Source organism: Rhizomucor pusillus (genome assembly GCF_041956525.1).
Source record: "Rhizomucor pusillus strain CBS 183.67 unplaced genomic scaffold VTP01scaffold_1, whole genome shotgun sequence".
Classification (NCBI taxonomy): domain Eukaryota; kingdom Fungi; phylum Mucoromycota; class Mucoromycetes; order Mucorales; family Lichtheimiaceae; genus Rhizomucor; species Rhizomucor pusillus.
Window position 1 is genome coordinate 1,010,387 of NW_027192143.1, and position 26,095 is coordinate 1,036,481.

Consider the following 26,095-nt stretch of genomic DNA (forward strand, 5'->3'; position numbering starts at 1 on the left):
TCAACTTTGCTACAATTGGAAAACCGCGGGGCGTGAAATTGAGCATGTTACGCCAACACTGATATAGGTAAAGCCGTCATGTACACTAGCCATGGAGCAGGAGGACTGCAAGGCTCGACTTTGTTCAAGGGCCTTAAGATACATAAAGACCACAACTACAGTTGAGAAGCAGGATAGCGGTTCAGTCTCATCCTGCCTAAAAGGGTAAGACACTGGATACCTCGTGTCAGTCACGAAATATTTGCCTTATTGCCCGCTTTCGATAAGTCGTCTCTCGCCTTTCTTCTATTCAAAGATAATAGTCATTACACTTCTCGGATGGCTAGCTGTTTATCGATACCGTATCGTTTGCGGTATCCTTATCATTTACATTCCATAATCTCGGTACTGCATTGTTTGTCGTCCTCTGGGCATATACATACCTTCCGAATCCGGGAAGAACCGGACTGCATTGAGTCAACGTTTCGTGGTCAAGTTTGGTCTCTCTGATACTGGAAAGTAAATGGATTGTTCACGTCACTGCTTGCTGCATACCTTCTATGACACGATGTAATAGCAGGAAATTCATGTGAGGAGGGATTGCAAGGTTGCTATCTCGAGGGAAATTTCCTTGTAACTGACGAACGGAATGGTTTTATTGCAAAAAGCGTTACATCTGTAAGAGGCGGGGAGGCAATGGATGAGATTCAGCGCATCTTTTTAAAGACATATATGTTCTAGGATAAGCAAGGTAAAGGGACGATGCAATTGCAAACAAGGCTTGGTCTCGCTATACTAAATCCCACAATTGTCCTTCTTCTGTACAGTTTCCAGGCACCCCAGAGTCCAAATAAGTATTAAGCAACATTTTAACGCATGACTTGTATTTTCTTACATGAACAGGCTACATTGTTGGATTGTGGATGGTATGTCCTACAAAACCTAAGTCGATGATTTGAATGCAACAAAGAAGCGGATGTGGGTCGCCTGCCTGCCAAAAAGTGTTCAGCCTCAGACGAATGATTTTTTTACCTCCTTTGACAGATCGCCATGGCCGACAACGGCGGATTGCAGCTGCAAGATCCTGTCCCAGAAGAGCAAATCGACGTCTGTGCCAAGGACTGGATTCAGGAACAGATCGACAAAGAACGCGTATGTGTTGTTATTTTATGTAAAAAGCTTCGTGCTATAGTAGAAGACTGAAAAGCGCCTGGACAGAACCGTATAAGAAGCACAGGTGCACTGGTTATACCATTAAAGGCAAGAAGATGATACAAAGAGATGCCAAACCCCAATGCGAACTAGGTCTGAAACGTGCTTCCATAGTTGATCAACTGCGGTGTGGTTCCGAATTTCGATGAGAGAAAGGCTCGAGCAGTCAATCGGCTAGAACTCGACACCCAGTTTGATTTGAAAAAGGTTCAGCAGGTAAGAAGTATACGCTAGGAAAGTTTTGGTCTGCAAGACTATATCCTTAATCCGCAGACTATTAGGTGATGGTGTCTCCAGGTATTCCATATCCACACAAACCTGGTTTCCAATACGTCAATGTAAGAAAAAGATTAGAGTTGGCTGCATTGTTTAATTTGCTCATAACATTTGATCTGTCATCCAGCTTATCCTGGTCACCGACAAACCAATCCCTTTCTTGGCACCATACCTTTATAAGCTAGATGTCAAGGTTATTCAACCTGAGAAGGATCTGAGAGACGATCGCAAATTACCAAGCCAGGAAGTCACTCTTAAGAACGATCTGCGTGAATTTCTATTCATCAACAAAAAAGGCATTCGAGGACGGTTCACCATCAAAGAATATCATGACGTTTAAAGTCCAGACAGGTTGCAACAAAAACCTTCTTTCCCCATTTCACCTTGATCAAAAGGATGAAAACTGTATACAATGACGTCTGTGAAATCGAAAAGGTAGAAACCAAGAAATGACCTTCCGGCGGAGGCCATTGTTTAATAAAGCCCTGGAACAGAGTATATTAGAGCGACAATACCTTGCATCTCCATTTGCACAGCAATTGAGCAAATCGCGTCGTCGTCCGACGAAGCTCGATATCTTCGACTTTGACTCGACGCTCTTTCTCTCGCCACTTCTCAGTCCAACTATATGGCATCCAGCCCTTGTCAACGCAGTGACGACTGAGAATCTCCTTGGACCCGGCTGGTGGCGTGACATTCGTAGTCTCGAGCTTGGATCCAAAGCCGATCTGGAAAAGACAGCTTGGAATGGTTACTGGAATGAAGATATTGTTGAAAGAGCTCGAAAATCACTCGGCGATCCGGACTCATTGACGGTCGTGCTGACCGGACGACGATACCATCCTTTCCACCGCATCATACCCGACATGCTCTCCGCCAAACAACTCAACTTTGACATGGTATGCTTACGACCTGACCCGGAGCTTGCCGATATGCCCGACATTCATCATCGCTACAATACCCAACCCTCCGTTTTCAAATCAACCATGGATTTTAAAAACGCTTTCATCCTGCATATGTTGAACGTCGTTCCGTCGCTGAAGACCATTAATATGTGGGACGATCGGCTGCCCCACGTTAAAAAATTCCAAGCCTTTTTAGGGAAGCTCAAGCTGGCATCATACAAGGTCTATCATGTACCAGCTGTGAGACCAAGATACAATTCATCCTGGGAGAAGCAAGTAGTACACTGTATACTAGAGACGCACAACAAGGCGGTGCTGCGATACAGGGCAAAGACGGAAGACAAAGCATGCCACCATCACAATAATCGTGTCAGACAGTCTCCCAATGCATGCCTCTGCTGCTACCAACTTTCACCCGTCGCTGATACCACGATAATTGCCTTGTCAGAAGAAGCAATCAAACAGATACGAGACGTTTTTGACGAGACTTACAAAAAGTCAATACGGCGTCAAGATTCTAAATATCCGGAATGGCGTCGGTATGCCGAGCGACCAGAATTCTTCGGAGACAGAGTGATTTTGGATACTGGCGTGATCAGCAAAAACAAAGTACCTTTGGGAGGATTGGGATCTCGAGTAAAGGTCAAAGTAGTCGGCATGTCTCAGCCATCCTGGGTACGAGGATTCGCGTTGAAGGTCGTTGTATGCCCGATATCCGATGACGATCAAGAAACGTACACCAAACGCGAATATGTCTTGCCGTTGTATTATCGGCCTTCATCTGTGCAGTATGCATTCAGATACAACGATTGGGATTGGGACCGCCATGCACTTGATGAAAGCAAAAAGTTAGTTGTTCAAGGCAAAGTCAATTACGGGTATTTGCTAACTGCAGAACCTGTGCACGCCGTTGGTAAACGCGCGCTGCCCGACGATGACACTGACTGTAACAAATGATGATCATGTAACACAATAAGATACTAGTCCTTCCTCCTGTGCATCCAGATTCCTTTTTTTTATTCTATCATTGTTTGTCTGAAATTTCGGTGGGATGGATATTGGTATAATAAAGATTGCGGCGCAATTGTTCGATTTCTTTTTTCAATGCTTCATTTTCACGTGCGAGTCTCTCGCGTTCACGATCGGATTCATTCAGGAGTTGTCTCAAGTGATCCTAAAAGTAAAACAAAGTCGATTGAATTTCCAGTTGTTTCGCAGGTGGTTATATATTTTGCTCTTATAGCTTACCAGCGTGGCGGTAGCGTCGTTCGAGGTACTAGAAGAGGAGGTATCGTCTTTCCGTGCATGAGCTAGCATATCTTGTATCAACTGTCGTTGTAATTCATTCGTCCTTAAAAATGCTTCCATCTGAAGCATCAGGGTTTGTGACGGATCTTCATCGCGGGATAAAGATGTTTGAGGCGATATACTCGGTGATCCAGAAACCGATGAAATAGGCGATGGTTCTACTAGGTGCTGAGCTAATGTATATTATAATAGGCATGTGAGCGAATTGTCTTGAAATCATGCACATGCAATTTGTGCTAACCATCTATGTTTCCTCCGCTCAATTCAAAACGGCCTTTCTTCCTGTTCTCACCGTGGTCGACGGCAAAGCGGCTGGGTTTCGGGCTCGTGGTAGAGTTGTTCCGCGAGAGACCAGAGGATGACATGGAATCCTCTCTAGATAGTGACGTACCGTCTGATATTTCAAAGCGTGATTTCCGTTGTTCAGAGCCTACGCGCGTTAATGGTATCGGTGAAGGAGTATCATCCGACGCTATGCTAAATCTCCCCTTTCTCACTTCTTCGCCTGACTCCTCTGCTGCCAGAAATCGTGAAGGCTTTTTGTCCGAAGAGCGTATGATAACGTCGCCGAACGAAATATGTCGCTTGGGTTGAGGAGCATCCTCGTTGTCGCTTTCGAAATCCCATGCTTGCTCTGTGGTCTCAAATGAGATATGACGTTGCGGGACCTTCTTGTGCGGTCGTTGATCAAGAGGGGGAACATGCGCCAGGACAGATTTAGTGAGATACTCCTTCTTCTTTGCTTGCTTGAAGAAGGGATGACTCAATAATTTTTCGGCTGTAGGTCGCTTCTGGGGATCTTTTTGCAGGCATATATCAATCATTTCTTTGAACACTTTGCTATATTTGTGCACTGTTGCTTCTCTGTCGAGTGTCGGGGGATCATTCGATAAAGTCATCATGAGAACCTAGCGATCCAATGTTAGCAACAATAAACCTATTAAGATTTTTCTGTTTTGAAAATCTGCATGCCTTCATTGGAGGATACTTTGCAAACGGTGCGTGACCAGTAGCTAGCTCCAAAGCGGTGATACCAAAACTCCAAATGTCCGCCTTGAAATCATAGCCAGCTTGTTCCATGACTTCGGGCGCCATCCAACATGGCTAGTCTGTTTGTGAGAAAAGCAAACAAAACAACTCCCACGTCATTTTCCCCTTTTCACTTCCACACACAGAAACATACAGTTCCCACAAATGTCTTGCGGACATCACCCTTCTCCGAAAGTGAGCTTGAGACACCAAAATCAGCTAGCAGGACAGCACCTTGATCATCCATCAGGAGATTCCCTGCCTTGACATCTCGATGGATATGTCCATTCTTGTGCAGATATGCTAAGCCCTCCAAAGCTTGCTTCAGAATCGTTGCAATGGTGTATTCTTCAAAGCCTTGAGGAAATCCAGTTTTCATTATGTCCAAGCAAGAGCCTAGTAGGTACAAATATCCGTGTTCAGCGGCATTGCGTCCAGGAGCAATATACGAAATTTTTACCTGCTGACAAGTATGGTGTGACAATATAGAGTTTAGATCCATTCACAAACGACCCGTAGACACGCAGTACATTCGGATGCTTTGAAAGTGCCATCAATGCGGTTTCTCGCTGTTGTTAATAACTTTAATCGTTAGCATATTGGCTCTCTTTCAAATAGAAGTATAGTTGTCGCACTTGCCCGTAATTCGTCAATTTGGTTACGTTCGAATAAATCCAGGTCAATCATCTTCAGCGCCACAGGCTTGTTCAATGGCTTGAAAATAGCGCGGTACACTACGGCTGACGAGCCGTAGCCGATAGGCTTCTTTACGTCAAAGTCCTCGAGCTTATTTGCCCAGTTCGTCTCAGATAACAGCGAGCTCGTAGACATGTTAGCAGCTGCTTGGAGAGGAGCCGACTCGGTGTCGGATGAACGTCGAGCATCCGATGCTTGTCGCGTAAAGTTGCTTTGCCACATGAAGCTGCCGGATCTGGAGCGGCGAGAGGATGCGGAGGTAGAAGGTTCCGGGAAGGGGACAGAGTTGCTGGCTGGAGAGCCCTTGAGGATTGCCAAGGAGTTCTGCATGGGAGACTGAGCCATAAAGCCAGCTTTTTTTCAAGTTTTTCTGTTTCTCCCAGGTTTGTTCCTGACAACCAGACTTACAACTTTTTTTTTTTTCGTTGGGACCTTGATCACAAGACCAATCCATGGTGTCACTTCTGAGAGTTTCAGGTTCCCTGTTATTATTTCCTCATTATGTTTGTATAAAATAAGAAAGAGTCCAGGAGCAAGAAGAGAAAGGAATGAGCCTATTGTGGCAAGTTTGGAAAAAAAGATCCTGCATGGTATATCCATTTGCTGCAATCTTCCTTGTTACCAACTTGGCCGCCTTAGTAATACGAGATGTCAACTGGTCCTGGTGCTTAACTCGCTCCTGCAAAGACCTAGCAAATCAGATATGTAAGCTTCAGTAGCTCACGGCATAAACTTAAAAGAACTTTCTAGCTTAGACCTTGGGACAGAAGTCCCCGAATACGATAGAGGAAAGGCGAGTATGGTGTCAAGCACACGCAACGATAACCTCGACTCTCAATGGCCTAATGGATCCTTTCGTTATCCTTCATAGCATGCTTGCTCAGAGTGTCCATGATATTGGCAAGAACAGAAGATCTGGTTCCGATATGTTCCTTCTGAGCGGAATCTTTATAATAGCAACAGTCTGTTATGTATTGACATGATCAAATAAGGAACCGATGACCTTCCCTATATAGACATCCTCTGGATTGATAGAAATACAAAAGGGAATAAGATTGATACAGACACCCATCCCGAAGTTTACATACTCATTTCGAAAGAATAGAGGGTCAAAAACTACATCACTTTAGTTTGAAAGTTCACGCTGAGTATTGATCATTATTGCAACAAAAATAAAAAAGCAAGTATGCATAGAAGATGTGGATGTGATGAAGAAAAGGATGACAGAAATGAGGAGATGAATGCAAGGATAATGGCTGAAATAGAGAGGTTACTTTTGAGTCGTTATCTGCGTTAAGAGCGATGTGGTGAAGCAGCCAAACTAGTAGGCATATCCGCCAGCCCAGCAACTTCAGAAAACATTTGCAATGCACGTAATATATGCATGGGATCCACTTCAATAGCTTCACCAAGCTTTTCCAAAACGTTAGCAAAACGTCCAACCTTGTTCAAATAGAGGGATGATGCGGCATTCTACTCAAAAGTCAATTATATCATTCACTACGATTGCAATCATATCCACTTGCCTCGATGCGGGTAACAAAATTCTCCATTAGAATCACTAATTCCTCGTCTGACGCATTGTTCATAATATGATGCTCCATCAATTGACCGATAGACGCGTACTCGCTTGATGAAGTGTCTGTAAACACAGTCGCTGTATATCCTTGACGGGGTGATAGACGAACACCCTGTTGAGCAGGCGATCTTGCCATTGTATGGCCTGTAGTTAATCTTTCCAAGCGAATTGCTAAACTACAAAGGGAATTGACAAGAGCAGGATCGATAGCATGTTGCGCTGGCTTGGCAGGCTCTAATCGCCCAACATCTTGCATACCCAATGGTTCCTGTTTTTCATTTGCTGGTGTTTCCACTACTTCGATATCTTCAGTAGGTGTTGGTACTCGTGATGGTTCAAGCGACATGTCAGGGCCCATTCTAGGTGAGGTGGCTAAGGATGTATCGGCTGTCGTTAAGCGTGGAGAACCGGGAGTAGATTTCATCAGACCAGATGCCTGCTCGTCCAATATCGGCAATCGTTCTTCCATTTCCATACGACCGGCCAGTTTTTTGGGAAATACGAGACTCAGCATCTCTGGTGTCTCTAGTCCCTTCAGTTTTCGCATTCCAAGTTCGACAACCTGGAAACCAAGGCTTTTGAGCTGCTGAATATCCCGGCTTAGCAGGTAAGTGCTGACTGAAGTACTGAGTTCATCTGTTGCAGCCGCACTATCGTCCAACATTCCAGGTATATTGCGTAGTGCAGCCACTACATCTGAAGAGACACAAATTTGCCCACCGTCTGCCGCATTACAGATACGACTTGCTTTGTTCACAACTGGCCCAAAGTAATCCATTCGCTTCGTGATTGGATTGCGTTCAAAAACAGGAGTACCGTAATGGACACCCATACGGACAGAAAGACCTCGATAAATGACAGTTCCATCCTTTTCAATCTCGCGTCCCTCCTCAGTTGCTAGAATGCCTGCCGGCCAGTCCGCTTCCAAGAGCTGAAGCTGCACCGTAAAGCACCACAAAAGAGCAGATACAATGTTTTGGAAACACACCATAAAGGCGTCGCCTTCGGTTTTGACTTCATATCCACCCACATTTCGTAAAGTTCGGCGCATAACAGCATCGTGAATCTTGATCGCAGAACGCATATTTTCTGGTTGAGTTTCCCACAGCATCGTGGAGCTCTTGATATCCGTAAAGACTAGCACGACTTGATTAATTGGCGGTGGCACTTCCCTGTCCAGGCGTGCCAATGTCTAGTACAATCAATGAATATGAATGAGTTATTAAGAGCACCTAGACAATTTCCGCAAAGATAATCAACTTACCGAATCACCAGGCGCTTCCTCTTTTACACGACGTTTGTTCTTGCCCACCAGCATGCCACCTGTTCCAAGAGAAACATCATCTAATAGAATGCCTGCTTCCGCGGTTGCAGTCGCCCTTCCTGGTCTCCAGCGGAACCGTTTATCACGTTTGTCAAATAGGTCACCGACTCCTATCACCATCACCATAAGGTCTTTCTCTGCGCCGTATGTAATAGCAAAATCGCGCAGCTTCTGAGCAGCTGCCATGAAATCGTCCTTTTCGGTGCGTGCAATGTCCACTGCAGTTTGATAATTCATCCTTTCCCATAGACCACGGGATGCCATGATAACAAATTCGTCGTTTTCTGTCAAGTCTATGCTTGCAATGTACGGATTGGCGTTTACAATGGGTACAAGGTCAAAGTATCCAAATCCTCGAGAGACGACTAGTTCGCCGTTGACTTTGCCAGAATTAGAGACGAAGCCGCCTGCAGCTCGTATACGAGAAATTTCGCTTGGATTGATAGCAATATGTTTGTTTGTGATTTCGAACGCTTGCCCATTGTTTCTTGATATAACTGCCATAGCATCACCGACATTGGCAACATACAGCTTAGTACCGGCTATGTAGCACACGACGGCGGAAGCACCAGTATCGATGTCTTCGCTAACGCTGACACCGAGTCCCTTTTCTAAAGAAAGGAATGCTCGACGGAGAGCGGTTACAACAGTGTCGTCTTGCTTGTTCTTGCGAAGTTCGTTCATGACATGGTATGTGAGGTGATCATTCAAATACTTTGTCAGCTTGCTACCAAATCGTGTGCTCTTGCATCCATCGAATAAACCAAAAATACACTCGTCGTCCTTATTCCGAAAACGTGGCATAACCAGATCCCACGTGGCTAAATGCTCGTTTGTGCCAATCCAGTCGGCTACGCCGTATCCCATGTTGTTGACCTCGGATGGAGATGTACGTACTCGCCGATCAGGAGATTCCTCGGGTATAGAAACACCAAGGATCGTAACATCCATTAAGCCAAGCATACGAAGTCGGGTCAAAGCGCTAAAGTCTGCCAAATCCTTCTCCCCAGGTGCATGGGTCTCCGGGTGCGTCTTCTTGATCTCTAATCTCTTGTTACCCGATAGATTAAGGAACTTTAAGCCCAAGTTCCAGTTCCAGTTCCAATCATACGGCCAGTTGGAAATATTGTACTTGAGCACATTGTTGCCGACATCCAGCACCAGAAGCTTCCGTAGTTTGCCAATTTCAGCAGGAAGTGTCTGAAGCTTGTTTCCATTTACCGCCAGAACACGCAAGTAGCTCAGCTTCTCGATATCATCCGCCGGCAACGAAGTCAAATGGTTACCGGATAGATACAGTTCATAAAGATGTTGGTGGCAGAGATGTTCTGGCGGGATCTCGTCGAGATCATTGAAAGACAGGTTTAGCGTCCGTAGTTCCAGAAACAGCATCAATGGTGACCAGATTTCGTTGGTTAATCTATTATCGCCAAGGAAAAGTCTTCGCAAGGATAGAGACAATGGTGGAGGATGGTTTCTTGGGCTGGCGAAAAAGGATGGCGGATTAAAATTAGGTGGGGATTGCAGGCCGCTGTTACCGCTGACTGTTGTAGAGTCATCCATGGACCGGTTGCTATGTGTGCTGTCTCCATCAGGCAAAGGACGGTTGCCAGGTACTATGCCTTGACCAGCATGCCCACCAAGAGTCGTTGGTATCATTTTATCCGGCACAACGCCACCCATAACGGACGCTAAAGCGCTGTCAGAGGCGGCTCCTGGGAGATGAAGAGAGATATTCGGCGCAGCACAAGGTTTTGGAAACGCCTCGAGGAGATTAGAAGAGCAATTGAGAGTCTGCAATGATGGACATAGCCAAATTTCGTTGGGCAGCATTTTGAGGTTATTTTTCTGTGCATCCAGAATTTTGAGCTCGGTTAAGTTTGATATCTCGCTTGGAAGACTATCCAAAAAGTTGTTTTGGAGCGATAATCGCACCAGCTTCCGTAAAGTACCGATGCTTGCAGGGATGGAATTAAGCGTGTTGCTGTCTAAGATCAACTCCTCAAGGTTCGGAACACCCAAAAATACATCATCTGGCAGCGACGACAGCATACAGCTAGATAGATCGAGTTCTGTTAACATACTGCTTTCTGGGCGGACGGATATAGATGCAGGAACGTTGCTGTGGATTGCTGGCGGTTCTTCAGACGATCTGCGGCAAACTCCCAGGTTGAATTGCGTTAGATGATTCTTGGTCATTTTGAGCTGCCGCAGAGATTTAAATTCGCAACCGACAATGCTTACAGCATTGTAACCGACATACAAGATTTCGAGTCGAGGCAGGCGACATAATACATCGAGATCGTTGATCGAGTTTTGCCGAATATCCAGCTCACGAAGGTTTTCCAACTGTGCAAAGCTATGTGGTAAACTACCCGCAAATCGATTAGCAATTGCAAAAAGCCGGGTAAGGTTTTTAAGGTTGCTAATTTCATCCGGAAAGGCATCGATCTTGTTGAAGCTGACATCCAGATGCGTCAGTGAAACCATTTCACAAATGACGTCAGGAAACGAGGTAAAATTGTTGTTGGCAATCGAAAGCATTGTCATCTGTTTAAAGATCGCGAATGAATTTGGGAGTTTCTCCAGTCGATTGTTATATGCACGCATTGTTTTCAATCCAGGTATCTCGTCAAGTCGAGCATGCTGCAAGTCACGCAGGCGATTTCCGGATATGTTGAGATGTTCAAGTCCAGAGACATGATGAACAGATGGGGGTATTGCAGTGTATTCATTATCTGCGAGCCATAGTTGCTTCAATTGTCGACAATTGCGAAGGAAATCGACGGGTATGTCCATGTGCAAATTTTTCGATAAATCCAGCGAGATAATACTCGCTGCTTGATCGTAAAGAAACACGGGTACTGTGGGAAGGTTGCGTGCCTGCAAATCAATATGTTGCTTGTTGCCATATTCAATCTCTTTTGGAAGCATTTGTGCTGTATCGAGTCCAAACACAAATCGCAGCAAATATGAATTATCCTCTCGTCCCACATCGGCGATGTTGTCCTGCTCCGTGTAGCCCATGTGCTCAAGTAGGGTTTTTTGAATCTGCAATGGCCTCTCCCAAGGCTGTAAAACTCGTTCTAAAAGCTTGTAAGACTCCTGTGTTTAAGCGTCTCAACACATAACTTTTACGCACCGAGATTCCTGCGTTTCAACCTGAGGCATAATTGACCAATTTCTTTCCGCATAAAGAACTTGCTTGCAAGCTTTTGGACGATTTCTCCTGCAGTCGTCGTCAATGGAAGTTGCAAAGTTGCAAATGTACCATCGGATCGAAAAATGCGTATGCAATACTGGAAGGAGACTGAATTAACAATGCATAGATTGCAGAACTTTGTGTAACCTACGTTTCGTTTGGGACCATTGTATTTTTCTGGTTCCATCACTGAATATTCATCGTAATCCATAGGGTCATCATCCATAATAGATGGAGGAACCTCAGGAGTATTTGAGCCTTCTGCAGGTTGTACACCCCAGCTATCAGGTGGCGCCCATTGCTCAGCAATATCCTGCACTGGTGTGCGTGGCTAATTTACCCAGTGTTATTTAAAGAAATTGCGCCTCTCCAGTTTCTGCAATTACCTGTATATATCCATTTGCAAGATGTCGATATTCAGGATTCAAAATCTCATCCATGCTTCCAAAGTCCTGATCAACCGTAACTTTGGCAGACTGTAAGCAAAAAACATCCAATTTTTCATTGCAAAAGCTTTCTCACTTACGATCCATGCTTTCCTTGGGCCTATGTACGTCATCGTGCCGACTGCCCGTAGTAAGTACGCTGCTATCTGATTTCTCACGTTCTTTCGCCTTCCTATGTGACTGCAAGATTGGCGGTTTTCGTCGCTCATCATAGACTCCATGCACAAATGTTTGAGAAACGGGTACATGGTGCGGGAAATAATCATCCATGGCTTGCGTATCGAGAGGGTGTTGAGCTCGCGAATCGTATTCGTGTGGTTGCTTTTGTGGATGACTAACAAGTGATGGCATAGAGGAGTTCCCAAACATTCTATTGCCGCCTGCAGCAGAGTAGGGTGTTGTATGAGCTGTCGAGACACCTACAGTGTTGGACAGACCCTGCGATAACGTATTTAGATCTGTGCGACCTATTAATGATCAGTAATGCAAGTAAATAGATATTTGATTGCACCTACTTTTCTTCTTTGACCAAGGGAATAGATGCTTCCTTTTATCCTTATGCGGGAAGTTCGCCGATAACAAACTCGTGTCCGTAGCTACTTGCCATCAACGATTAGCAATGTCTTATGTTGTCACAAATATATGAGCAGATTCCTACGTTGGCTTGTTTGCGTATGTTTCTGAGACTCAGTTGCACTCTGCTTGATGTCCGGTGGAGGGTGAGCTATGTAGTTGCTGTCTGGTATAGCGTCGCCACCGAAATGCCGGCCACCTCGAGGAAATGGGACGTGGCTCCGTTTCTGCCGGCCTTGTTGGCCTTTGCCGTTGGTGGCTGTATTACGAGTATTCCCGGGCAGCATAGGATTCGTTTAAGACTGAAGAATGGGTTGAAACATGCGCGGTATGCTCTTTCTTGCTGTTGCCACTCAAGTTCCTTGGTGATGACAAGTGCAGCCTTCTCGAGTGTTGACGACCAAAAAAGCAAGAGCTTTGTGCTAATAGCTACAAATGAGGTTATAGGCACGTTTTTACGCTTTCCCGAAGTAACAGCTTCCTACTTTTGAGCAGATGACGTGACGGCTGTAGATTCCTCAATAACGAGACTCTGTTGAATTGTCAAGCTGCTGCCTGGTAGTGCAACCCGTGTGCAAAGAACACTTTTCATGCGCCGCAGGAAAGTCTTTTTCTGGATGATGCATGTTTCACAATATTGCAGACAGCGCAAATGAGGACAATAGCATTGCTATGATATCCAGACGAAGATATTTAGATGAAAATGCCACCGGTTACACTTGATATGATAAATTTGATGGGAGGGGAAATCCACAGACAAGCTATGATTCCTTGATCCTATTGTCCAACGTTGCATGAGTCAGTCAAGTCAGCTGATGGGCTCTTTGTGTTATATTGCGGGGCAAGTGTCTCGGACCAAACTTTGCTTTCTGCTTTTCGCTCCTCGCGCTTTCATTCCGTCATGACTGAAGACTGCTCGACAAAAGACCCTCAAGTAGACGATTTGCCACTGGAATCTGTGTCGCTTGATGATAATAACCCTAGTCAAGCGGACGACCAAGAAACTAAAGTTAGCGACAACGCCAAGGAAGCTGAGCGTGCCGAGACCGTCAAAACAGACCTCGACCTCGACCAACAAGAAAACTCGAAGGAAGAGTTGCGGCAAAGTGACAAAGCAATGGAATCGATCGATACGGATACTGTGGAAAATGGTATCGAGCGTGCTGCCTCAAGTGCTCCTGTTGAGGACTCGTCAGCTGAGATAACAAGCGCGCAAACGCAAACGGATGATCGAAAACGTCCAGCACCTCTTCAAACAGAAAATGCAGAAGATAAACCTTTACCTGATGTCCCAAAGAATCATCAGAATATGGCGGATTATATGACACCACCTACCCCAGGATTACCACCGACTTTTGATCCGAAGTATCGCAAGGCGCTGGAGGAAGAGTCGGACTCACGAACAAACACCTTCATACCAACAAACATCAACTTCAAGGATGTTAAGGCAAATACTTTGAGTCCACGCGAGCAAGAAGCTGCAGGTTAGCGAAACAATTCGTCGGCGTGGCCGTTGTTGCTCAAATTGATTCGCAGACGAGAAGATGATTGAAGGAATCAATGCATTGTTCAACAACAAGTTTTCGGTTGCTAAGGGCATCTTTGAAGCGCACGCCAGAGAGTAAGTTTGCAATAACGAATACTTATGATCCTTCTAACTGGATGATTTCAAAGGGATCCTTTGTATTCTCTAGGATTAGGCGCTATGGCTTTCATTAAGGCAATAACTGTAGGTGTATCTGTTTGCAGTGCGACCTCCCATCTCGTGATATAACCGTTGGTCATTGTAGTCTTCGAATCCTCTAGATGCTGATGCGGCAATTTCTACATTAACAGAAACCTACCAGTTCGCACACGCACAAATAGATGCTGCGTCTGCCAAAAAACCACTGAAAGATACCGTATCGCATTATATAACGAATTTGATGGGAACCAATACAACCCGACTTCCAACGAATACACGCCCGCTCAACCAAGAGGAACTCAAAAACCAGCCCGAATTTATGCCAAATGGTGCGCTGCGTGCTCATGTAATCAAAGCCGAATGTGGACTTTTGATGGCCATTGTGCATCTTACTCAGGAAACTGTGATTGGCTATTTAAAAACCGGTTTGAATCTACGAAGAGGTGCGTGGAAACATCGCGCCACTCCGTGCTTGCATTAATGCTACTTTCTTATTTTTCAGCATACAGCGCATATAGCCTTGTGTGGCAGGAATATAAGCGAATGGGTCAAGATTTTCATAAGCATATAGATCAGGACACTGTATCCGCTATTCAGTTCGGGTATGATCTTTTTATATACACTTATGAGCCTGACTGACGATTTAACTATTACAGCATCGGTTCTGTACATCTACTGCTGTCATCGCTACCTCCAAAGATTTTGAAAATTGTCTCTGCATTTGGATGGAACGCTGATAAACATCTCGGGTTTGCTCTTTTAAAGCTGTGCTTGGAGGGCAAACGGATACGGTCTCCTTTGGCTTCAATGATGTATGATATGATACAATGCTCAAGCAAAATATTTAGCTCACAATAATTTTGATGATGTTGTATAGGTTATTGTCGTACTATGTGATTTTAACATCGCACGCTCCTCTTATATTGGATCAAGAGTTGGTTCAACCGGCCGTCGAGTGCTTACTAGAGGCTCAAAAGACATACCCGAGCTCTGCATTCTTTTTGTACTTTGCAGGAAGAGTATCTCGCTTGACTCGTAGTATCCCACTTTCATCACAGTCATTCAAGTATACACAAGAAGTCAGTCAAGGGGACTGGGCTGAAGTCACCATGGGTCTATTGGCAGACTATGAGATTGCGTTTAACTCAGCTATGCAACTTGACTGGAAGGGAGCAGCTGACAAACTCGCAAAGCTCGAACCGAGTCACTCCAAGCCAGCGTTGATCAAGTATTTCTACGGCTGCTGTATGGAAATTCTGGGCGATAGAAGTGACGCGATATTAGCGTTCGTCGAGGCATCGAAGCTTGTAAACGGGGGCTCGCAAGTGGAGCAGTTTGTATCGGAACGTGTAGCCTTTTTTGAGCAGAGTGGATATCAAGATCTCGATTTAAGCCTGCCAGCATTGGAAATTTTGTTACTCTGGAACCTGCTTGCAAGCATGACGGACGAATGCCTAGCGAATGCCTTGGAGCTAGTGGATGCTACCCTGGATAAAATTTATCAGCGGGAAAAGCAAGAATACGAGATTCGGACGATCCAAATAGCACCTGACACACCGCCTCCGGATTATTACGACCAGCGAGCTACATTGCTACTTGTGAAATCTTCCATTCTGAATGCTCTTGGTCGTTCTCATGAATCCATTATACACCTGAATTGGATATTGGATAACAGGAGTAGAATCCATACGAAGTGGGTTGTGCCTTTTTCTTACTGGTAATCCTTTTTTCCTTATTACTTGAATTATGGGCAATAACTGACAAGCATGAACACAGGGAATCTGGTGTAACTTGCTGGCGCACGCAAGACTTCAGTCGTGCACGCAGTCTTTGGGAATCAGCACTAAGCTTTTCCAATTATCCGTTTGAATATAGATTGGCTATCGTAAGTCAGCCCACTTATTTTACAGGTTTTCGACATCTGACGGCAATTGTAGCGCCTCAATTTGGTAATTACACATGCAAACGACCTGGGAGTGGAATCTGCTTCGGTATCCAAGCCAGAAAAAGGACGGAGTACGCAAGGTAGGAAACGCATGTCCCTTCTGAGCAACAGGAATACCGCAAGTCCCCCAGATTCGCCGCCTCCCACCGAGTCTGGCTGCAGTAGTCCCGTGTAGCCGAATATATTACGATTTTATCTCTATAGCTAAACCATTGCAAAACGCTGCTATTGACAGCGCTTGATATTTAAATACAATAATCTATTTGAATGTACTCTACATGGCAAGCAATACGCTATATGTATATGTAAAGAAATGGGCAACCCATAATGCGATACGCTTACTTTTTGCCAAGTTAATCTGCGTATTTACATGCAAACAAGGGAGTCTATGATCCTCTACTCTGTGATCTGCCTCTGCGTGGAACCTCTTTCCCCTTTGCTGTCGAGGTAGGAACTCCTTGATTTTCATATTCATGATTCTGTCGGCCGAGATCCATTTCCAACCCTTCTGCGGGCTTTTCGTATTTTCCTTGTTTCGCTAGGATGCCGAGAATGTGTTGAATAGCTTCTTGATTCTGCCTAGTCATCACCATCAATGTCTGCAACTGGTCGAGGATAGCTTCGTCACCAGTTTGTAGTATATCATAACTTGGTCGTCTTCGAGGATCGGCCGATGGTGAAGACATTGGGTTGCCCGTGCTTGTTCGCTGTCCAGCCTGTGTGCCAGTCTGGAAAGTCGATGTTATGTTCTCTTCGTACATATATCGATTCCCTTTGTGTTTCTTTAGTACTCTTATGTTATAAGTATTTTAATGATAATACTCACCATTCTGACTAGTTGACGCCAGTGACTCGTCTGGCATAATACCCTGCGACTCTAGCAATTGATTATAGTACTGCCGTCTGCGCATAGCCTCCCAAACAACCGTAAAGTTCCTTCCGATGATAATGGAAGGAAGTGCAATGAGCTGTTTTGAATATGTTAATTGATAACAGTCCCTGCAATGTCTATTTTACATCATTGCTTACCAATACGCCAAATAGCATAGCAGGGAATGTAACTAACTTGCCAATAAATGTCGCAGGTACCATGTCGCCGTAGCCAGTTGTAGTGATAGTCACAAGAACGAACCAGAAGGCCGCAGGGATGCTGTCAAACGAGCTGATTTTACATTATCGTCAATAGATGGTCCAAAATGTTACTTTCTCTCGTTGGGCTTTACCTTGGATTTCCATCTGGATCTACAAATGTCTCCAGATTCTCGTCCCACACACCACGTTCTGCAAAATACAGCAACGTAGCCAGCAGCACCACACAGGTTACCAAAAAGACAAATAAGGCGGATAATGCGTCACTTGACCGTCGCAAAGCAACAACCATCACCTCAATTGTCATAATAATAGCATTGGTATATTTGTATGACTTGAACAGTCGAAGGAGACGAAAAAGTCGAAGAATTGTAAATCGAAACTCGTATGTCTACATAGCAAAAGATTAGTCTCCAAGAAGTATGGAGCAAGATAGATATTTCATACCGTATCTCGCCTGGCTATTAACTCTATATAAAATGGTATAATGGCGATGAAATCAATAATCGACAAGGGAGCTAGATTGATCTATAAGCCAATGCACGTGCGAGAATAATATTGCTCCATCTTTACATATGAAAAACCGCAGAAGCATTTGAAGAGAGTCTGAATGAGCGAACACTCGAAGCAAGTATTCCAGACTAAACAGCGCCACCATTGCCGATTCCAGATTAAACCTGATTCCAGTTCCAAGTTGCAGAGTGAATATCGGTTTCTATTAAGGTCTTGATTGGATGCATACCAGACTCGGTTGCTCTCCGCTGACCGAAAAGCAGGAATGGTTTCTATGGTTGTCATGACAGCGCTGGATACAATAAGAACGGAAACAATCACATTCGTCCAAAAGGCAGCAGCGCTGCTTGATGGTTGCTCCATAAGCAAATAGAGACTGCGTTTAAAGTCGTTCCGAAACTCGTCAGCCTGCGAGTAACTAGGGTGTTCATCGAGCTCGTGTGCTTCGTCTGTCGTTGCTGCTGCCGCTACTCTTTCCTGATGACCAGAGTCGCGAACCAAAGCCGATATGGACATGAAGCCTGCTGGCAGCTGACCGATGCGCTGGTATCTGTCACATCGAGGCCGAGGTCTATCGTCACCTCCATTGTACTTTTCGTCTGTGTCATCCTCATCGGTCCGATCTTCAGACTTTCCGATCCCAAGTTCAGAGCCGCTGTTGTTATGGTGCAAGAGTCTCAGTGGCTCCTCTTCATCTGCGAGTTTTGAAAATGCCGAAGATTTACGAAATATTCGCATCAAAGAAGAGGCGAAGCGAAGGTGAGGGATCTACAGGGTCTCAAGACGCGGTGCGTGAAACCGTGAAAATCGTTGCGAAGATACCCAGGGCATAAAGATATAGAATGCAAAAATTGGAGATAAGAGAAGGAATTGTAAAGGACTCCATACAAATACAAAAGACTAATTGAGTGGTCAAACTCTTTGGATGGTACGTATGGTACAGATGGAAAGGAAATGATGGTCTATAACTTATTGGATTCTCGATAAGGAGATATGCTAAAGGCTATAAGGATGTACAGCGCAATGTTCGATACAGTCATTGCCCTCCTGAATCGAATATAAGGAGAATCAATTGGCGAAAGGGAGCAAGCGAGTTCTGTAAAATCTGATACTCGCGCTGGCCCAAGTAGCGCTGACATTCCCCGGTTTCCATCCGTCTAATGTATAGGCCTCACCAGCACAATTGTTAAGTTCAAGCGGCGAAAGTTTTGCACTGCCGGGTCTCTGACTAGATTTTCAAAAAGTAGGTGGCTACAACGCCTACTGGAGGTTTCAATTGACCAAATACGATCCAAACTTGCAGCTATAGAACTATAATGGTATATCCTTTCTGTGAAGGTCTATAATGGATCAATTGTTAAGTTATCGACTTCGATCCTCAGGCGAGATCATGTCATTCATTTATGAGGATCCTGGAAAAAGTTCTTTGAAATTATCCATTTTTGGACCAACTTCGTCTGGGTACCGTATGCAACGCCAAAGGAGCGCATAGAGTATGCACGAGATCATGTAAATTTCCTCAATGTTCCCATGGTTATAATAAACTCTCAATAAATGTTAATGGCTTGTGTACCCATCATCTAGTATGCGCGCTCCGATCAAACGACAGGACGTCAAATTTTACAGTGGTGTAATGTTTGACGAATTACAGAACATTACTTCAATGCATAACCGACCCACTGTTCATGCTCATCAAACGTGTATAAACTTTGATCCGCATTTTTTCTGACTGGCCAGATTGCCCTTTAATAAGCTCCAAGACATGACTGTGTAACACCCAACTTCACGATGTCTTGGATCCATTATCGTATAAAAGGATGATAGAAAATGTTGCCAGCAGTATCAACTTCATCTCTTCATTCCAAAAGGGCCCCACTTCCACTCCTTGTATCATGGTATCCACTTCTTTCATTTCTGTTGCAATCCTGGCGATTGCTTCTGTTGCATCCGCTGCACCGGTCTCTTCGCAGTCTGACGTTCTCCCTGGCAACGGCTATCACCATGGCGTCAATACTACAACTTTTCCTGGTCACGGCCACCATTACAGTTCTGGCTCCCATGCTTCTTACGACCGTCGCTGCGAACGTAGCGGCTCTCGCAATCATCACCACAAAAAGCACCGCAAGAAACCTAGCCACGCGAAGCCTACGGCTACCAAGAAAGCAACTCAACAGGTGCCTTCCACTACTACCAGCGCTAAGCATGCTGGCACCAGTGCCAGCACCAAGAAGTCTTTTGGATCTTCATCCTTGTCTTCCGAGGATGCCGAAGTCTTGAAGCTCCACAATGAGTTCCGTGCCAAGCACTCGGCTCCAGCTCTCGAATGGAGCACAAAGTTGGCCGAATATGCTCAAAAGTGGTCCGATAGATGCGTCTTTGAGCACAGTCAAGTAAGTAAAACCAATTGCACAGTAACTGAATTCCTGTATTAATAATATTATTTCACATAGGGACCCTACGGTGAAAACTTGGCCATGGGCTATGGTAGCTGGACTGATGCCATTACAGCTTGGTACGACGAATACAAGGAATACGATTACTCGAACCCTGGTTTTTCTTCTGCCACCGGCCACTTTACACAATTGGTCTGGAAGGGTACCACTCAGCTCGGCTGCGGCGTCACCAAATGTCTCAACGGCCCCTTGTATACTTGCAGCTATTACAAACCCGGTAACATTGTTGGCGGCACGTACTTCCAAGAGAACGTCCTCCCCAATTAAATCCGTCCGGCGTAAAAAATGTCTTTCAAAAAATAAAGTGACTGGATCACCTTCCATCGATTCATCATGTCTTGTCCAATTTTCTAACAAGTTTACAGGATTTATTCAAGATTCGAAGGAGCAAGAATTTCACTCCAGTAATATATCTGAGAGTAAAAGACAGAATGCTTTGCAATCCATGGTTTTCCAGAGTGAGATATCGCTTAGAGCACGTTGCAACACGACTATTCTTACAGAAAATCATATCTAGAACCAATCGTGAGAGCTTGATTTCACAGGTAGCACTCGTCTTGACGTTTACACAATCAAAGCTGTAGAGATATCTGGAAGTGCTAGTACCCAAGCGCAAATTTAATTTGGTTACTCCACATCGAACCATTTTGAACTTTGAGTAGCAACGACTTACTCTTGTCCACGATGATTACAATATCATGTCTTCATAATCATATACCTGCCGCCTTGACTGTCTTATACTGTTGGATGCGTCTACGCGGCTTCCTCTCATAATTTTCACATGTGTAGAACGATCGTACTGAATTCGACGGAAAATTGATAGGAGCAGCGATTTATCGCAACCATATGCATCCATGCGAGTTCGCCAGGTAAACAGACTATTAGAAATTTCAATTTTTTTCCTTTTGTTTCTGCATATGATTAGTCCCGTTTTCCCGTAGACGGGATCTTGAAGGATAGTGGCAGCCATGCAAGTCAATACCCGGTCCTGGGAAAGGATCTGATTTTATCCGGAACGTGGAAGGATACCCAGATTTCCACTGTTAAAACATGTATACTCTATACTCGCTGCTATAGGCTACTTGATGGAATAAAGTGTGCTTGTGAAAATTCTGTAAAAGCTGAAGAATGCCTTGTAAAAATGGGAGCCGCCGTTATTTTCTCGCAAAGAATATCGAGTCCAGGCATGTCAGGTGACTTCATTTGTTAAGTGTCACCATTAATGCACCGTATGCAAATTTAGAAAGTGGAACCAAATTTTCATTGCTAATCTTCAGGTTCCAATCGATAACTTAGCTGGAAACTCGTATTCACAGTGTTATTTAGACTTGAGTTTTCACTTTACCGTGTTGTACAAAGCAGATGCAATTTCAAAAGACTTGACGCTATGGAGAAGTAGTCCTGCTGTCGTTTACCCCACAGCATACATATGATTTCCATGTTACTGTACATAGTCCGCTGTCCTGCTTTGGTAATGTCCATCTGGGAAAATGCGGAAGTCTCGAGATTTTTTGGCTTTGGGTGCAACGACCGCTTTTTTGGAGCGGATTGTCCTACGATCGTGTGGTTTCTGCAGCCCTTGGCAACGAATGCTTCCAGCATCATCCCGCAGAAATTTTCAGCAGAGGTACGACATTAATTACAAACTTAAAATTCATTGGATAATTGAAGGCTCTTCAGCGCATTATAAAAGACGCGTACTTTGCGTGAACCTAGGCTCACCAAGTACCAAGAACGTCTCTGTAAACATATCATGAAATTCAGCATCTCTCTCTCGGCAGCAATTGTACTCTTCGCGGCCGCAACAAGCCTTGCAAGCCCTTTGCCCCAACAGCAGCGATATGGCAAAAGAGCAACTTCGGATGACTGGAAAAGCAAGGCCATTTATCAGCTGCTTACAGATCGATTTGGCCGCGCCGATGACTCAACAAGCAACTGCTCTAATTTATCCAACTACTGTGGTGGTACCTACGAAGGCATTACGAAGCATCTTGACTACATTTCCGGTATGGGCTTTGATGCTATCTGGATATCGCCAATTCCCAAGAACTCGGATGGAGGCTACCACGGCTACTGGGCTACAGATTTCTACCAACTAAACAGCAACTTTGGTGATGAATCCCAGCTCAAAGCGCTCATCCAGGCTGCCCATGAACGTGACATGTATGTTATGCTTGATGTCGTAGCCAATCATGCAGGTCCCACCAGCAATGGCTACTCGGGTTACACATTCGGCGATGCAAGTTTATATCATCCTAAATGCACCATAGATTACAATGATCAGACGTCTATTGAGCAATGCTGGGTTGCTGACGAGTTGCCTGATATTGACACTGAAAATTCTGACAACGTGGCCATTCTCAACGACATCGTCTCCGGCTGGGTGGGTAACTATAGCTTTGACGGCATCCGCATTGATACTGTCAAGCATATTCGCAAGGACTTTTGGACAGGCTACGCAGAAGCTGCCGGCGTATTCGCAACTGGAGAGTAAGTGTCACATATATCTATATACAAAATTGATGACCAATGTGTTAATTCTAAAGGGTCTTCAATGGTGATCCGGCCTACGTTGGACCTTATCAAAAGTACCTGCCATCTCTCATCAATTACCCAATGTATTACGCTTTGAACGACGTCTTTGTATCCAAAAGCAAAGGATTCAGCCGCATCAGCGAAATGCTAGGATCAAATCGCAATGCGTTTGAGGATACCAGCGTACTTACAACGTTTGTAGACAACCATGACAATCCGCGCTTCTTGAACAGTCAAAGCGACAAGGCTCTCTTCAAGAACGCTCTCACATACGTACTGCTAGGTGAAGGCATCCCAATTGTGTATTATGGTTCTGAGCAAGGTTTCAGCGGAGGAGCGGATCCTGCTAACCGTGAAGTGCTGTGGACCACCAATTATGATACATCCAGCGATCTCTACCAATTTATCAAGACAGTCAACAGTGTCCGCATGAAAAGCAACAAGGCCGTCTACATGGATATTTATGTTGGCGACAATGCTTACGCCTTCAAGCACGGCGATGCTTTGGTTGTTCTCAATAACTATGGATCAGGTTCCACAAACCAAGTCAGCTTCAGCGTTAGTGGCAAGTTCGATAGCGGCGCAAGCCTCATGGATATTGTCAGTAACATTACCACCACGGTGTCCTCGGATGGAACAGTCACTTTCAACCTTAAAGATGGACTTCCGGCTATCTTCACCTCTGCTTAACTTTGTCCATTTTGAACTATCTAAATAAAGCTTTTAAAATGACATAAAATACCCTTTTGTTTCGTCGATGGCATGAATGTTAGAAAGATGTTTCGTATTCGTTTATATTGACGATCATCAGCATCAAACTCGCCATTTTGAAAAGAAAGCTTCCTTTTTTAGTAGAAAAACGAGCAGGAAATTTATTGACTTTGTTTTGCCTGCTGCTGCCATGCATGAGCCATGGCAAGGAATTTGAGGTTGCGGTTCTGGACCTGGTCATCAGGGAATATGTAGTCGTAGTATTCTTCCCAAATGACATTGTCTTCGGTAGAATCTGCAGCTTTTCTTCTCTTTTTGACGACCTTGGGCATCTTGCTTTTGACGGTTTCCTGAGTTTCATCCGTACCATAGTTTTCTTCAAAGTCTTTCCATGATTCCAGTAACAATACTCGCTATAGTGGTGATGATTCATGTAAGCAAAAAGTAAAAGCATTTGATCTAGCCTATTTTACCTCTTCTTTGAGTTCTTTCTTCTTCATGTTATCGTAAGCATCTTCAAAGATCTTTCGAGCACGATCAACACCTTCAGTGCTGCCATCCTTATACGGTACAGATAATTCGAATTGCGCGAAACTGATGTATACTTTAACGTGTTCTGTACGTTCCAAAAGTCGAAGGTATAGCTCACGGGTCTTTTCATATTCTTCTTCACCGATTTCGAAGTCTATACTCGATATTAATAAGCGCCGCAATAAACTATAGAGTATCATACACTCACCAATATATGCTTTCCACAGTAATTCGGGCATATCAAGAGCTGGTTGATTGATGCCGAGCTCAAAGATAGCACGGCAACGTTCCGTCTCTCCAAGCAGTTTCTCAAGGTCAGCAAATTTAATCCATGCTGCACAGCTTGCTGGGTCATATTCTAAGAATTTCGTATACAATGTTCTGCATCTATCAAATTCTCTGAGCTGAAACAGCTCGTCAATCAATAGTTCTTATACCCTATTTTCCAATCCCATTTACCAACCTGCATCTCCAGTTCAATGTATCCTTTGAATAGCTTGTTCTTTGGACATTGTCCAATTGCACGACCGAGCAATTTTCGTGCTCCTTGCAGATTCATTTGTCTTATCTCAAATTTCGCAGCGAGTAACCATATCTTTGCAAACGTGAATTGCTTGTGAGGTATGAGTTTGAGGCATTCAGTATATATCTCCCGTGTTCGTTCAATATCCTAAAGAATACGTAAGTAAACCTGATTATGTAGCACCTTAGGTCCTCGTATTACCTCGTTTTCCAATTCTTCGTATAATGCGTAGTAAATCCAGAGATAAATATATCGTCGCCAATATCGCTTTTCATTTGCGGGCGGCACCTGTGCAATAGCTCGTTCATACACTTCTCTTACTCGTGTCGGGTCACCAGCTGATTCTTCTAATTTTGCATAGTCGAACCAAACATCGTAATTCTTTGGATTCGCTTCAATCTCTTCTTCATATTGTACACGGCGTTTGCCGACAACGACATCTTCGATGCCTTCCTTGTCACCATATTGCTTTTCAAAATTTGTATATTGATTGTAAAGCGACTGGGATTTCGATTTTGGTAAGCGCTCCAAACCATACTTGAAGATCACACGAGCGCGCTCATACTACACAATGGCTGGTTGAGCATAAACTTCGTTTAACACAATATAGCTAGTCTCACCTCTTTCATCTTAATTTCAAATTTAGCAAAGGCTACTAAGACTTTCTGGTCCAACTTTTCATCTCCAAGGTATTGAATAGCTTCTGTGTAAATTTCTCTGCACTTGTCTAAAGAAATGATTTCTTCTAAGTACTCATGCATCGTATCGGTGATATCTGGATTTATCTCTTACCGATATTGTTGTATTCCTCTTCAAATTTTGCCCACTTTATCCAGTTCTTAGGTTCTGGGTGAATGCTCACAAATCGTTCGTAGATTGCATGCGCGCGTTCGTGCTCTTTATATCGAAGCTCCATGCGAATATACGCTTGCCACGCTGCTTCTCCCGGCTCCCATTTCATCCAGCGTTCAAAAACATTTCGTGCTCGAGGAACATCGCCCAACGTCTCTTCCATGTATGTGTATTTATACCAAAATTGGTCCATACGTGGTAAAAGCGTCGTTGCACGGTCGAGCAAGTTGCGTGCATGGTTCACGTTTCGATTTTTCATCTCCATTTCTACATAGCGCAACCATATAGCCGGGTTGCGCCACTCGACGTCCAGAGCACGTTCATAAACTGATCGCGCGCGTTGAAACTCCAGCTGTGATTCTTCCCAGGACGCATATTTGAGCCAGTTGCTGATGTTGAGCCGATTCTTACGGATGTTGTCTTCAAACTCTTTTCGTTTGCGCTGTCGAAATTCGGAAAGCTCTTCAAGATCACTGATCTTTTGCCGCGGGATGGAATGAACAGGTTCGAGACGGCGATCATGAGCTTCCCGAAGGATCTGTTCAGCCGTGATTTGCACGGGCGCGGGATTCTTGTTCTTGACCTGATATTTGAGAGTCATGAGCCCAATATGCAATTGAAAGGAAGGAATGAGCCGAATAATACCTTTGGAGGCCTTGGATTTTTGGCCGCTCCACTGCTTGCGTCGCCAGGGTTCATGGCCGTAAAAGAATGAAGTGAAAGAAGCGGT

At 44.5% G+C, this 26,095-nt stretch overlaps 9 protein-coding genes across 9 annotated transcripts; 5 read left to right on the forward strand and 4 right to left on the reverse strand.

Annotated features, from left to right (window-relative positions):
• Nucleotides 1-1,029: 1,029 nt before the first annotated feature.
• VTP01DRAFT_443 (uncharacterized protein) lies at nt 1,030-1,807 on the forward strand (the record flags this gene model as incomplete). Its single annotated transcript, XM_069383111.1, has 5 exons — nt 1,030-1,131; nt 1,198-1,239; nt 1,306-1,407; nt 1,473-1,529; nt 1,595-1,807. 5 exons carry the CDS (start codon nt 1,030-1,032, stop codon nt 1,805-1,807), a joined length of 516 nt encoding a protein of 171 aa, XP_069244863.1.
• Nucleotides 1,808-1,916: 109 nt separating this feature from the next.
• Nucleotides 1,917-3,329, forward strand: VTP01DRAFT_444 (uncharacterized protein; the record flags this gene model as incomplete). Its single annotated transcript, XM_069383121.1, has 1 exon — nt 1,917-3,329. The coding sequence occupies one exon, from the start codon at nt 1,917-1,919 to the stop codon at nt 3,327-3,329; it is 1,413 nt and encodes a 470-aa protein (XP_069244864.1).
• Nucleotides 3,330-3,396: 67 nt separating this feature from the next.
• VTP01DRAFT_445 (uncharacterized protein) lies at nt 3,397-5,750 on the reverse strand (the record flags this gene model as incomplete). The annotated part of the gene is made up of 7 exons (XM_069383132.1): nt 3,397-3,546; nt 3,621-3,853; nt 3,922-4,588; nt 4,653-4,784; nt 4,864-5,105; nt 5,170-5,278; nt 5,349-5,750. The coding sequence occupies 7 exons, from the start codon at nt 5,748-5,750 to the stop codon at nt 3,397-3,399; spliced, it is 1,935 nt and encodes a 644-aa protein (XP_069244865.1).
• Nucleotides 5,751-6,698: 948 nt separating this feature from the next.
• VTP01DRAFT_446 (uncharacterized protein) lies at nt 6,699-12,816 on the reverse strand (the record flags this gene model as incomplete). The annotated part of the gene is made up of 9 exons (XM_069383143.1): nt 6,699-6,878; nt 6,932-8,176; nt 8,249-11,394; nt 11,451-11,607; nt 11,662-11,841; nt 11,897-11,976; nt 12,037-12,414; nt 12,472-12,552; nt 12,615-12,816. 9 exons carry the CDS (start codon nt 12,814-12,816, stop codon nt 6,699-6,701), a joined length of 5,649 nt encoding a protein of 1,882 aa, XP_069244866.1.
• Nucleotides 12,817-13,430: 614 nt separating this feature from the next.
• Nucleotides 13,431-16,333, forward strand: VTP01DRAFT_447 (uncharacterized protein; the record flags this gene model as incomplete). The annotated part of the gene is made up of 9 exons (XM_069383154.1): nt 13,431-14,013; nt 14,066-14,150; nt 14,204-14,258; nt 14,320-14,656; nt 14,716-14,815; nt 14,870-15,025; nt 15,091-15,930; nt 15,990-16,098; nt 16,151-16,333. The coding sequence occupies 9 exons, from the start codon at nt 13,431-13,433 to the stop codon at nt 16,331-16,333; spliced, it is 2,448 nt and encodes an 815-aa protein (XP_069244867.1).
• Nucleotides 16,334-16,544: 211 nt separating this feature from the next.
• VTP01DRAFT_448 (uncharacterized protein) lies at nt 16,545-18,498 on the reverse strand (the record flags this gene model as incomplete). Its single annotated transcript, XM_069383165.1, has 7 exons — nt 16,545-16,930; nt 16,985-17,126; nt 17,188-17,320; nt 17,382-17,638; nt 17,695-17,765; nt 17,821-17,924; nt 17,990-18,498. 7 exons carry the CDS (start codon nt 18,496-18,498, stop codon nt 16,545-16,547), a joined length of 1,602 nt encoding a protein of 533 aa, XP_069244868.1.
• A 1,154-nt stretch (nt 18,499-19,652) lies between these two features.
• VTP01DRAFT_449 (uncharacterized protein) lies at nt 19,653-20,480 on the forward strand (the record flags this gene model as incomplete). The annotated part of the gene is made up of 2 exons (XM_069383176.1): nt 19,653-20,150; nt 20,211-20,480. The coding sequence occupies 2 exons, from the start codon at nt 19,653-19,655 to the stop codon at nt 20,478-20,480; spliced, it is 768 nt and encodes a 255-aa protein (XP_069244869.1).
• Nucleotides 20,481-21,966: 1,486 nt separating this feature from the next.
• Nucleotides 21,967-23,438, forward strand: VTP01DRAFT_450 (uncharacterized protein; the record flags this gene model as incomplete). Its single annotated transcript, XM_069383188.1, has 2 exons — nt 21,967-22,703; nt 22,760-23,438. 2 exons carry the CDS (start codon nt 21,967-21,969, stop codon nt 23,436-23,438), a joined length of 1,416 nt encoding a protein of 471 aa, XP_069244870.1.
• Nucleotides 23,439-23,620: 182 nt separating this feature from the next.
• VTP01DRAFT_451 (uncharacterized protein) lies at nt 23,621-26,064 on the reverse strand (the record flags this gene model as incomplete). Its single annotated transcript, XM_069383199.1, has 8 exons — nt 23,621-23,872; nt 23,933-24,144; nt 24,199-24,394; nt 24,454-24,660; nt 24,715-25,077; nt 25,134-25,240; nt 25,306-25,948; nt 26,011-26,064. The coding sequence occupies 8 exons, from the start codon at nt 26,062-26,064 to the stop codon at nt 23,621-23,623; spliced, it is 2,034 nt and encodes a 677-aa protein (XP_069244871.1).
• Nucleotides 26,065-26,095: the final 31 nt, after the last annotated feature.